The 13,996-nt window shown below is 36.1% G+C and overlaps 1 protein-coding gene across 7 annotated transcripts in view; it reads left to right on the top strand.

Annotated features, from left to right (window-relative positions):
* The window catches only part of LOC120423554 (ankyrin repeat and KH domain-containing protein 1-like), a 78,544-nt gene that overhangs the window by 11,466 nt on the left and 53,082 nt on the right, over positions 1 to 13,996 (top strand). The window contains exon 1 of one of the 7 annotated variants that reach the window (XM_052707873.1): positions 74 to 985. The exons of 5 other annotated variants lie outside the window; for them this stretch is intronic. In XM_052707873.1, the coding sequence (XP_052563833.1) occupies positions 938 to 985 (48 nt within the window). In that variant the 5' untranslated portion in view covers positions 74 to 937. Of the gene's footprint in view, positions 1 to 73; positions 986 to 13,996 lie in introns of those variants that run through there. One more of the 7 variants, XM_039587403.2, reaches the window with a different exon arrangement.

Raw genomic sequence — 13,996 nt, 5'->3', positions numbered from 1 at the left:
AATATGCCGGCAACTCGGAAGAATCGGTGTGTATTGGTGCGTTCGCCCCGGAATGTGGTTATAATGGATGCGCTGGTATTGGTGCATCCGGCCGGATCTCACGCATACCGCTACCTTTAGACGGTTCGCGATTTTGACGTTGTCTCTCGTACGTGTGTCCTTTTTTCGTCCCCGGTCCTAGTCCGGTAATGGGAGGGTGGAATCGATCGAGTCCTGGAAGGTGTGTTTCGTGTTTGGGAATCCCTCGAGACGGTTCTCGCGTGACGTGTCCTAGATATCTCCGACCTTCTTTGTGCAGTGCGCGGTGGGACAGACAGACATGGTCATGACTCATGGGACAGCGATTAGTGATTGACCATCAGTCGGTCGTCGGTTCGTACATCGGGTTGTTCTTCGATGGTAATGGTTTCAGCAGTAGATATTTACGTCGAGCTAGTGTGCGTGTGTGAAGTGTACGGGACAGAAGAGTGAGACAGCAAACCGGCAAAGAAACGAACCACGAACGGGACGGTAGCCGGAGTGAGACAGAGCGTGAAAAAGTGCAGTGCAGTGATTTTGGACGGGGTGCCACCTGATTACGACGGTGAAGGTTTGGATTTCGGGAGGGATTGCCTGCTGGACGGTTCCCGAAGCATTCCGTCAGAAGAAAAGAAGTCTGTAATCCGGCTTGAGGAAGGAAGAGTACACGGATCATTGAAGAATCGCTACCACGAGTAGTTGAGGGGGGGCAAGTGCAGAAGAAACTCGAGTGTGTGGTGTGTGGACGGACGAGACAGGGCAAACGTGTCTGAGAATTGAGCAGTGCTAGAAAATGGCCTCCACTCACTCGTCGGTGGATTGAGTGAGCTGCTGGTGGACTGTGCAAAGTGAAAATATCTGGTTGAAGAGATCGATTCTTGTGGAAGGTGCAACCAAAGGGCTGTGAAGCAAAAAGATTATGGTGAATCGCTGTGAAAAGGTGGAATCGCTGCTGGCCGACAAAAAGGTGCTGCCCCCAAATTGCTCTGGATTACCCGATTTGAAGGATCTACCTCCCCGTGTAAAAACGGCATGTTTAGTGTGTAGTGTTGTACTCGCGAACGAGGTACAGATTAAGTATGGGGCAGGGCGGTGCGGACAACGAGGTCGATTAGTTGTAAACAACGAGACAAGAGCAGGAAACTTTCCACTGTCGACTTGCACAGTCAATGTTGTCCGAATGGCAAACATCATGGGGCCACGTTTTTTGAGTGATGTTTTTAAGTTTGAAGGAGGTTTAGTTGGATACTCTTTTCTTGGAAACTGTTCCTTTCGTGATCGATATCTGAATTATTTCTGTCGAAATTTGCTAGTGCTTCTTCTGGGGGAAATGCTATACAGTTGTTTAAACTAATTATAACATTAAAATACTTTTAGACTCAATTTAATCTCAAACTTATATAGAGATGTAGAAATAACATGTAACATTCATTTTCATATCAAAATCAGTTAAATTCAACGAATCATCTCTGCGATAAACTTTATACAGTAGGCCTGGCCGCTTCATTTTTTATGGTGTTTGAATGCATTGCTGTGCTTTGGCGCACTGTAAAATAGATTGCGAAATTTCAAAATCAACATGTTACAAAATGCTTTATACATTACTACAGTGATAATGCTACAAATCAATTCAAATCAATCAAATCAATTATGAAAAAAAAATCACAAACTTTTACGCCTGTTCAACGCGATCCCGGACTTCAACCTAAAAATGAATTAAAAATCAAATTTTCCACCAATTTTTGATCTTAAAGAAAGATAACAAACATAAACAAACCAAGAAAAATTCAAATTAAAATTAAAAAAAAATAAACTGGAAAAGTTATGTTTTTCAATAAAAATTTCAATTTTAGATTTCTTCAAGCACCCTAATTGTTTGGAGGAATTTTGAAGGGAGAGTAGAAAGATATAGAGCAGTTCCATGCCAAATCGGGAATCGGTTGTACCCGACCCTCTCCGATTTCAATGAAACTTTGCAGACATGTTATCCTACGCTTATATAAGCCATTTTTGTGTATATGGAGCCAGTTCCACTCGATAATGACATTTGAGAAGGGTGTAAGTGTTTTAAATATTTTTGTAATTCGGAATTTAAAAAATTCTGTATCTCGAAGCCGTTGCACCGTATCAAAAAGTGGTCAGAGACAAACTTGTAGGAAATTTGACGGGCTTTCCGAAAAAAATACACTGAAAGAAAAAAACACTCTACTTTTACGAGATTTTTCGATTTTTAAGTGTAAAAGTCAAATTTGAGGGGGAGCCCACGATTTTTTTTCGTTCAATTTTTTTGTGAAGATAGCCTTAAATGTTACAAAAAGACTCAAGAAAAATGCAGGATGGAGCAACTCACCTAAAAAAATACAAAAATCATTTACTGAAACGGTTTTTTTGAAAAGTGCTCTAAACGTCAAAATTTTCACAAACCGATAGTGGGAATCGATTCTCCAGACAATTTTACATAAAAGTCTCCATATTGACTACTGTCCTAAGTCCAATCCTTGTGAAGTTACAGCGGTTTTAAAAATAAAAATGTTGAAAAAATAGGTTTTTTCATGGTTTTTTGCAATTTCTATATGACAGACTTGATTTTTCAGTCTCGAAAATATTTTTACCGGAAAGCTCGTCCAATTTCCCATAAGTTTGTCTTTGACCACATTTCAATTGGATGTATGGGCTTACAGATATAAGCTAATTACATTGCTCATAACTGAAAACATAATATTTTTTCAGTGTAGTATAGTAACCTGGATAGTAAATTAGCTTAAATCATCAAAAAAATGAGTTATTTTGAAAAGTGGTCAAAGACAATCTTATGGGAAATTGGACGAGCTTTTCGGTAAAAATATTTTCGAGACTGAAAAATCAAGTCTGTCATATAGAAATTGCAAAAAAAAAACATGAAAAAACCTATTTTTTCAACATTTTTATTTTTAAAACCGCTGTAACTTCACAAGGATTGGACTTAGGACAGTAGTCAATATGGAGACTTTTATGTAAAATTGTCTGGAGAATCGATTCCCACTATCGGTTTGTGAAAATTTTGACGTTTAGAGCACTTTTCAAAAAAACCGTTTCAGTAAATGATTTTTGTATTTTTTTAGGTGAGTTGCTCCATCCTGCATTTTTCTTGAGTCTTTTTGTAACATTTTAGGCTATCTTCACAAAAATTTTGAACGAAAAAAAATCGTGGGCTCCCCCTCAAATTTGACTTTTAAACTTAAAAATCGAAAAATCTCGTAAAAGTAGAGTGTTTTTTTCTTTCAGTGTATTTTTTTCGGAAAGCCCGTCAAATTTCCTACAAGTTTGTCTCTGACCACTTTTTGATACGGTGTAACGGCTTCGAGATACAGAATTTTTTAAATTCCGAATTACAAAAATATTTAAAACACTTACACCCTTCTCAAATGTCATTATCGAGTGGAACTGGCTCCATATACACAAAAATGGCTTATATAAGCGTAGGATAACATGTCTGCAAAGTTTCATTGAAATCGGAGAGGGTCGAGAAAAAAGTACTTGAAAAATTCCTGTTTTGGGCTGGAATTGCTCTATACTCTTAAAATAAAATTTACTATGACCTAATCGAAAATTTAACAAATTTTTATGCTGAAGATCTCGTCAGATTTAGTTTAGCTCTGACTGAAAGCGGGGTATGTCCACGCATCTTTCCTCCATTGTAGATTCTCTGAAATGTGATCCTTGCTCAGAATTCATTTTGCGCTGTAAACACAATGCTGTGGGGCTGGCCGTTTTAATTTTTGTAATGCATTTCCGGGGTTTCTCGGAGGTACTTTAACCCTCTGCCGCCCATGGTTACTCCAGAGCACCAAAACTTTGAACTCAAATATCTCGGAACTGAAACAACTTATCATGGTCTTTTATGTTGCAGGTGTTCATGTAGAATGTATACTAACATCTCCCCGAATTTCACAAAATTTGGTTAAGCACAAGCAAAGTTACAGTACGAAATGTAAACAAAAATGGTCCAATTTTAGGGAAATAAATAAGACCTGTTTTCGAAAGTCCGTAAAAATTACCAAACACAAAATTTTATGAAACAAAAAATGTTTTGCTATCATTTGAACCTTGGACAAGAACCCCTGTGAATAACATTGTGAGTTTGGACCGGTTTTGAGTGTTTTCAACCTTTTTCAATTGATGCACCAGAGCACCACTTAGGCATATGAGCAACTAAATATTCAGGAGCACTTTTTACTAAATTACAGAAAAAGCTTATTTTTAATCAAAACAACAGTTTATAAACGTTTTGGCTATTCATAAACAAGACAAAACATTGTTATTAGACCGAAGGTTTTATTATTTTCCTTATCATGAAAATGGTTGTTTGTGAGTTTCGATTGAGCCAATCAAAGAAATCTGAAAATTCAGAGATTTTAGAATTTGTAATTCATACTTCAGAAATATGGTCCTACAGCAAAGAATAAGTAGTTTTAAACACATTTCGAAGCATTTTCAAATAACTGAACCACCAATAGATTTGAAGAAAACGAGATGTTGTGATTTATAAAAAGTTGCTCATCTTCCTGATGGTGCTCTGGTGCACCACTTCAAATTCAACTTTTTTGCACCATTTCGATGTTTGTGGGTCAAAGTGAAGTATTTCCTGCATTATTGTACCAAAATTTAGCCATTTACTATTTTTACGATAGGCAAACAGCTATGGGCGTTAGAGTGTTAAAAACGTGACGTTTGTGTTAGATTAGATTTCTTTTTATAAATAATGTTGTTTGGTAGTAAAATATTTAGGGATAAAGTTTTTTTTAACTTTAAGTAAAACCGCATGCAATATTGCAAATAAATTCAAGACGGTGAGATAGCCTAGTTGGTTGGAGCGCGGGCTTGGTAATCTGAATATGACTCCCACCAGATTGTTGTTATTTTTGTGCAAAATATTTTTTTTTTCCTTTCGTTCATGCTTTTTTTGTACACGTTTTCTCATACAATATTACATGATTTTGCTCGCAAAGGTGATCTGCATGCTTTTGCATGCGATTTTATCCTAAGATTTTTTGCTGTGTAACAAAAATGTATTTTCTAGCAATATACATCATCTTACTACACATTTCAACAACAAAGGCATATTGGAGATCTGGCAACACTGACTTATCATAGGAATACTTCTTGAGTGGAACTAAAACAACTTCAAGAAGATCAAAGGTTTGATAATCCTTCTTCAAGTCAGTTGACCTTACTCTCCCAGTGTCAAGATTAGTTGGAATTTGAATTTTCACTTTTGTTAACCTATGCAAAACAATCTGAAAAAAAGTTGTTTGCAAACACGAGCAGTTCTCTACGGAATCGGTCTTTTTTCTTTAATTTTAATTTTTGTATTTTTTTGTAACTTTTTGGGTGCCTTCGGTATGCCCAAAGAAGCCATTTTGCATCATTAGTTCGTTCATATAATTTTCCATACAAATTTGGCAGCTGTCCATACAAAAATGATATGGGAAAATTCAAAAATCTGTATCTTTTGAAGGAATTTTTCGATCGATTTGGTGTCTCCGGCAATGTTGTAGGTATGGAGTTACCTTAAAATGGATTTAACTTGAAAACGGTGCACTTTATCAAAAATTCACTGAAGAACTTTTTGATTGCAAATTCAATTTCACATCGAAAAATGAAGTTAAAAAATTTTTGCGACCAATATTTCGATTTTTTTAAAAATTCTGTATTGATTCAAAAAATCATAACTCGGTCAAAGTTTTTTTGCCCATTCTGGAAATTTCTGAAAAATTGGCATTTGATGTCCTCTAAAACATCAAAATTAAATAAAAATAGTGTTTTTTTGCAAATCAATTTTTAGTGACAAAATGTGAAATTAAAAATCACCACATTTTTTTACTGTGTATCATTTTTTTCAGTGTTCAGTGGTCCATATCCATACCTACAACTTTGCCGAAGAAACCAAATCGATCAAAAAATTCCTTCAAAATATACAGATTTTTGAATTTTCACATATCATTTTTTTATGGACAGCTGCCAAATTTGTATGGAAAATTATATGAGCGAACTAATGATGCAAAATGGCTTTTTTGGGCATACCGAAGGCACCAAAAAAGTTTCAACCGGATTAAAAAATACAAAAAAAAATCGAATGACCGAAATCTCAGAGAATTGGTCACATGTCAAAATACTTTTATAGACTTGTAAACTATTTCCCGTGGTGGAACAGCAACTTAAAAAGTGTTTAGTGAAACCATGATAAATTATGAATCGTATGGAATGTTTTATGGAACATTATTCTGTCATGTGTCATTTGGCAACCCTGTCATGAGATAACGATACTCAATGAATTCAATAGTTTATGTTGGTGCGGTAATTTTGGTAATCTTTTGCAGTATTTACCAATTAGATTTCCAAGTATTCATTAGTACATTAAGCATTGTTTACTGACCAGACCACATCCAAATCCCCACTAAAATCGCTAGTTTCCGTCGAGATTTGCAAAGTCTCGCAGCAAAAAGGGCAAATTACCCATCCGCGCAGAGTAGTCGCTAGTTGGGCTCAACAACAACAACAACAAAAAACCGTCCGCCTATCCACGTCGTCCGGCACGGTGGGATGGTCACCATCACATGCAGATTTCGCTCTGGTATTGGTGTGCAATGCATCATCACCATCGTCGTCGTCGTCACGAGGGGATTGGTTGGTGCGAGATAAGTGTGTAATTAATAGTAGACCAACAAACCACATTTTTTTTGGTGTTGTCGCCCAAATAAATTGGGTTTGTAAACGGCAGTTCGTTGGAAGCTGACGTTACGACATAATTTCGTAAGTTTCAGTTTAGTCTGTAACCGTTTGGTACGGTATGTCCATGCATCCTTCCTCCACGGTAGATTCTGTGAAATGTGATCCGTTCACATATCCTCTCTGTGGCAAACACAACGCAGTAGGACTGGCCGTCTTTATTGTTGTATTACACATCTCTTTTCAAAAGCTTTTTTGGATTTAACCAGCAACTGTCGTAAAATTGCAACTTCAATTTAATTAATTATTTATCAACCACTCTTTCTCACACAACAAAACAACAAACCAAAACGCTGCTAGGTCGAACCTTCCAAGTCTGTCTGCCTGACTGTGCCAGTTCTGTTGTTTAGTCTAATTGAGCTCGTTTTCTAGTAATTACCAGAAGCACCGTTCTCGTTTTACTCTCCCGTCGACATGCAATAATCGGTCCCAAGTCTTTGCGTCGGGGAGTTGAGTTGAAGTCGCGATGTGGAGACATCGTCGAGTTAGTTGAGCTCAAGTCTTCTTTTTTTCCTTGAAACTCGATTCGATTGAGGGCCCTCTTCGAAGAGTTGGCAATACTTTTATTTTCTTTCTGCCACTACTTATGGATTAGTGAGGAGAAAAAAAAAACTAACAAATCATCGTTTTCCCTCCGTGTGAAACATGTGGAGAAAACGTGCTCGTTCAGCTACTTTCACACTCTGTCAGTGGTCGCCGTGTCTACATGAGTGAAGTTCCTCTCCCTTCACACACATCGTCACACACACACACAACGCTCAGTCTCCGCCGGGGGTTTGATGGGCTTAAATTTTTCATTCAAAGCCGCGCCGAAAAAAAAAAACGCCCGAAGAATGCATTGCACACACGACCGAAAACCTTCCCCGCGCCGACGACGACGACCTGCCGAACTCCCTGCTCTAAACCACCAGCCAGCATTGTTGCGTCATCGTCAACTCGAATTTATTAAAACTAAAACTACTACCACGGTGGCTTTGCGTTGAGTGTGTGGAGTAGTAGTACGCCCTTCACTCACCACTACCAAAGGTCTGCGAGTACGATACTAGCACCACCACCAGCATCTCCCTCTACTCTATTTCTATCGCTGGTTTGCGTTAGCGATGTGAGAAAACTAAATAAACATTAAAAAACATACACCACCATAATCAGAACGAGGCAGTGATCGACGTTCGCTCGTTTAGTCAGCCCTAGGTTCGTGTCTGCTGCTTAGCCAGCGGATTAGTTTTAGATTTGAGATTGTTTAGAACTTTGGAAATTCTTGAGCGATGACGGTTTATTTAACCAGAGATATTCAAGTATTTGACTGCAAAAACTCAAAACTTCAACTTTTCATTGTATTTGGTCTTGAAGTTATTTTCAGATTTTTTTTTTCAGATTTTAAGGATTAAAACAGGCAGTTTCCTAAAAATAACGTCATGATACGAATTCCTGGACGCTTCCAAACCCGGACACCTCATATTGTTTTATCAATTATTTGGGTAGATGTTTGCATAACAATTGTCAAAACAGACATTACAACAAAAGTGGTAAAATTACACATTTTCGGAGGTAAAATTACACATTTTTTTGTGACATAAAAGATGTAACCACATGTAACCCTTTCCAGGTGTAATATTACCAGGATTTTTTTTCTGTGTGTGTTATTTGATGAATTCTAACATTAACTTTTATTTCAAATTTATGTGGACGCTGTAGTCAATGACAAAACCATTTAATAAAATTTAATATGAGTTTACCAAAAAATTTAAACATTTCACTGAAATATTTCATAGACGTTCGAAGCACCGGGAAGGCTAACCAGAGATTTATGGTTCTAATTTGCTTGAATTCGAGCAAATTTTTATGCAAAATATCTAATATGATGTTAACAGCTTAACAGCAGTCTCAAACCTAAACAAAGCAATTAACTAAAATGTCCGTTCAAATTTGTGCGATTCATAAGAAAAAGCGAGTGTCCGGAATTCTAATCAGCTTTTAGCAGTGTCCGGGATTCGAAGCACTTCAAGTCATTTTATATTTAAAATTCTGACGGAAACTAGTTACAAACGACATGCATTCATTCTCTTAAAATTGATTGTTTATACTACATCCTGATGTTATTTCTACATTTCCAACTTATTACATGATTTTTTGCCAGCTATAACAAAAATTAAATGCTACTAAGGGTCTGGATTTCAAATCATGAAGTTATATGCTCCAGAAACACACATAATCAGAAAAAAAAAACTTGACTAAGAATAAATTTAAAATCTCGAAAAATTTACGTAAATTTTACCCATCAAAAATCTACAAATTTGATGTTGTAACTAAATTTTCTTCACACAATTGGTACTGAATGACTGCTCACATCTCTTAGAATTATCATCTTACCTTGAATGTAACGTTGTTTTATGTAAAACATTTCAAGTTCTTTCATGTTGAAAATTAAAATTATAACATGGAGTTCATCTTTCTGTCCAGTTGAACTGGAGCGTCCAATTTCCCGTCCCAGGAAAAAATTCCCGGGATTTCCCGACAAAAAATATTTCCCGTTTCCCGGGAAATTAACAAATTTCCCGAAATTCAAGGGGAAGATAGATTTTCTTAAATTTTTGGAGCTCTGAAAAAATAATAAATGAACAAACTCAACAAGATTTTGTTCAATTAAATGTATTATTTGGTTTATATATAATTAATCAGATTATCAGAAATTATGATATCAGAATTACTTCTGATAATATTAATTTTTGAAGCAACTGGGAATAGATCTTGCTTAATGAGTATTAAATTATGACACTTAGGTAAGCTTTTAACAGATTGATGTTATTTCATCAAAACAACATTAACTCCTTACCTGCAAATTAAAATTTTACGGTTTTGTTTACCATGATCAAATGAGATGAAAATCGAATTTGTGCAAAGGTTCCTGGCGCTCGTGGGGTGCAAGCATAGAGTAAATAAGCTGCCCTAGTAGCAACCTGCGCTAACTAACATTCCCGTCCCTTAAAATCGAGATCTACAAAATGACATGGCGGGCGCCGTTGGTGGTCAATGACTGTTACCTGTTCGCAACTAATCTAGTTTTGGCAATCATGGTGTTTTATCTTTTCAGCGCATTCATACATGCTGTTGATAAGGGAAACACCACTAGATCGTCGAAACCTATGATCAGAAGTGCTGAAAGGATATTACGGTTCTGTTCAGCAACGGAGGAGCAACTACGGGTGGTCTCTCATGCTCATGCTCATCGTATAATTTAAATCATGTTGCATAATAATACAAAAAAAAATCATTGAAAAAATACTTTCTTTTGTTTTTTTTTTCTCAAAAAATGCTAAAATATATTCAAAGCTTGCTTCAAATATTTGAAAACATTGGGTTGTTTGGAGTAAAACCAACATTAAAAAGCTTTACCATTCGTTCAAGAGCTGAAACTAGTATTTGTCATGAAAAACATAATTTCTGCATTTTTTTTCTCATCTAAATAAACTGGTCACAGAGGCAAGTTTAAAATTTCTTATAAAAAATAACAAATTACATTTTCTTGTAGTTGAATGATTTTTTACAAGTTGAATTCCGTATGTCTGTAGATATATTTACAATATTTTTAAAACTTTCAAAATGGCTCTTTACGAGTTTTAGGTGAGATCTTATCTTCCAAAGAGATGTGAACAGTATCACTTACTCAAGCAGGTATTAGACAATGTCAAACAAACAAACTCGAACTTTCGTGTTTGACAGTTTGCCAAACTCGCTAACCACTCAAAATGCTTGAGTACGAATACTGCTCACATCTCTTTGGAAGATGCTTCATTCTTAAATTATACATTTATAAAAGAAGAAATTTTTCACAAAAAAAATCATATGGTTGCTCACATCTTAAAAAATGGCGAATAAAATCTATGAATTGTTTTAGCATAGTGCTCTTTAAAAAAAAGGATAGCCCTTCTTTACACTCTTTAGGAAGAAATAAAATTCTTATTTTTTCTTCAAAGAATTATCTTAGTATTGCTGCTCACATCTTCTTTAAACATATAGTCTTGCTAAAAAGTTAAAAAGAGCTCCAAAAACATGGTTTCAAACTTCATTTGGATAATTTATTTCATAAATTGAACGCTTCACAATGCTTCATTCTTAAATTATACATTTATAAACAAAGAAATTTTTCACAAAAAAATATCATATGGTTGCTCACATCTTTAAAAATGACAAAAAAAATCTTTGAACCATTCTAGCATTATGGTCTTTAAAAAAGGATAGCCCTTCTTTACACTCTTTAGGAAAAAAATAAATTCTTATTTTTTCTCCAAAGAATTATCTTAGTATTGCTGCTCACATCTCCTTTAAACATTTAGTCTTGCTAAAAAGTTGAAAAGAGCTCCAAAAACATGGTTTTAAACTTCATTTCTGCAAAAATATTTTTCATTAAATACGTTACGATACAGAACGTTTTATTTTTGGATTTTACCGCTCAAACATTGTTTAAAATTTTAAAAAGCTAAAGTTTTAGTTTTAATTGTTAAACACCCTTAAAAAACTCATACATTAACTCCATAAATTACAAATCCAACTTCCAAAAACATACATAATTATTTAGGAAATAATGGTACAAATTACAAACTAGAACAATACTTTCTTAATAATCGGGATTCAATGGTTGCTCACATCTCTTTGAATGTTTATATTACTTAATTGGTAATTAAGTTTATTTAAAAAATGAAATGAACATGAATTCAAAAGATTTCAAATGACACTACCCTTTATTTCATCTTGTTGTCAGGAATCATGTAATATCATACCATCCTTCAACATGAAAAGCCGTTTTAGTTTTAGAATAGCTGCTCGCATCTGCTCGATATGTAACATTACGTTACACAAAAAAAGTAAGAAAACTATTTTTATGGCAAATCCTGTGATTCTTCATCAAATGTTCTATGTTCTTCTTTCCAAACAAAATCCAAATTTCCCTAAAATATTTAAATTATATCTCAAGGTAAACCCCGAACCTTCAGAACCCCAGTAGCGACTCTCTCTCTCTCCCTTTCCCTACCGCGCTCCAAATCATGCAAATTATGGCCGCGTAGACCCCCGCGGGAATCGTGTGCTGCGGTGCGACCTTAAGGTCAGAACACGCAAAAGCCATCGCCACGCGGTCCGGTGACTCATGCCTTGCCACCCTCGAGCCCCGACGAGGCTCGGCGCGATAATGATAACGGGTCTACACGTTATTATTAGGGATAATTGGAGGGGGTGCGTTCATTAAAAGTTAAACAAAAGTGAATGTCGGCTTACATCTCTGGCGTTGGAAAAATTCTATTTATCTCCATCAAATTGCTGTTTTTTTCAAAATGTTGAATTCTTTTAAATTTCCTAAAAAATTTCAAATAATGATCTCAGCATAAAAAAAAACAGAAAAGCAGATAAACTTTTTAATGGCATCCAGAAATTACTGCATAGCTGTCAGAAGTTCACGATGCAAACTACTAACCCCACCCCACCCCACTCAACTTCTCCAGCGGCGTCGTCAGTCTCGAGGGAGTACCCGTCAGCATTCTGGGCATGTTCTTTCCTTCCTTAAGACTCTCTCCGCTGACAACAAGACGATGAAAAAGGTTAACAAAACCCATAAAAATCACGTATTTTTTTAGTTTGTTTTGAAAAATGATTTTTTTTTCAAATTTTTATATTTTTTAACATTTTAAAATGTTGTACACCCATAACAAACAATCTTTTCGAAATTTCTCACCCATCGGTTCGACCAGAGATTTCTCCGAATCAAAAAAAAAAACAACACCTGCATTACACGCGGAGTAAAGGGACAGACGTGGTTGTGGTCGAAAGGGTTGTTTGTGGAATGTTTCGCACACGAAGCACAGCAGCAATCGGTAATAAATTACCAATTTTATCACCCAAGGGCGTCCCCAAAGAGTACCGCGTTCCTCTGGAAGTAAATTCGATCAAAGGGGAAAAGGCAGAGGATTTGTTTTGGAAGATAATTCGCAAAAGATGTGAGCCGTCATGCTGAGTTTTTCCGGACAAAATGTTTAGGTTGATTTGGCTGAAACCAATGTTGGAAAACGTTTAATTCCAGGCATCTACAACCGAGACATTAAAACAGAGATGTGAGAGTTGGTGACGGTCCACATCTCTTATAATATTTATATCATTTTCTTTATTTTCTAAAACTGCGTTGCATTTTAAATCGTAACAAATGTTATTAGGTGCAATTTAACATAATAAAGCACACAATTTTGACGGCTGGCATCCCCAAACCAAAACAGGACCTCAATACACCCGATATTGAAAAGTCATAAGAGGGGAGTGCTCACCGCACTTGTGCACACACTCGTACAGCTTCAAAGTGGCACGAGGGCATCATATCTCGTTGAACCCTGCTGCCTCGGCTGTGCAAAGAAAGCTGGCTTGGCCTGACCGGCTTAAACGAATCGCTCCGTTTGTTGATCATTCTTGGGCAGCGTTATTATTTTTTTTTTTTTTTGGTTTGCGTCACATTAGCACGTTCCGCGTCATACTCGCTGGACTCACTGGCTTAGATCATCGCCTGGCGATGACGATGATGGGAGGATAAACTTAAAGCATTGCGTTAAAAAATTGTTTAAAAAATTTAATTTGTTTTAGGCAGAACAGAGTTTAGTAAACGACTCACATCTCTGATTTTTTTTATTCGTCTCCAATAGTTTTTCAGTCGACATCAATCAAATCTGCAATGTAAATGCATACTAGAAGGTTATACACAACGACACAAATCTCTTTTTAGATTTCCTTATTAAATTCTAAAATATATGTTTTTATGTTGAGATTCGACGGAGGTTACTCTTACAATATTTGCATACTAGCAAGTTGTATATGACGCCTCGCATCTCTATTTTAGTAAAAAAATAGCATTAAATTTATTTTTCGAAAGCATCAAGGTATCCTACCATTACCACACTTCCGTATCATAAGGTTTGGTGACGACTCACATCTCTATTATACTTGAATTTTTATGCAAAGCTCCAAAATGCTAGCAATTTTGAAAATTTTGAACGTTGACTGAGGTTATCTTTGCCAACCAGTCAGCTGTGTTTCCTCCTTGAAACCGAACCAGGTTCTAAAAATTGATCGTTCGCCATTCTTCATCAGTTATCAAAGTATTAGTACTCGTCCAAGGCATCATTCAATATAGGAAATTACCTCTTTGGCTCGAGTGCAAGACGAAACTCAAGAAATG

The sequence above is a fragment of the Culex pipiens genome, chromosome 1, assembly GCF_016801865.2.
Source record: "Culex pipiens pallens isolate TS chromosome 1, TS_CPP_V2, whole genome shotgun sequence".
Classification (NCBI taxonomy): domain Eukaryota; kingdom Metazoa; phylum Arthropoda; class Insecta; order Diptera; family Culicidae; genus Culex; species Culex pipiens.
The sequence above is the reverse complement of the archived record's forward strand: the minus strand, read 5'-3'. Positions and strand labels throughout refer to the sequence as shown.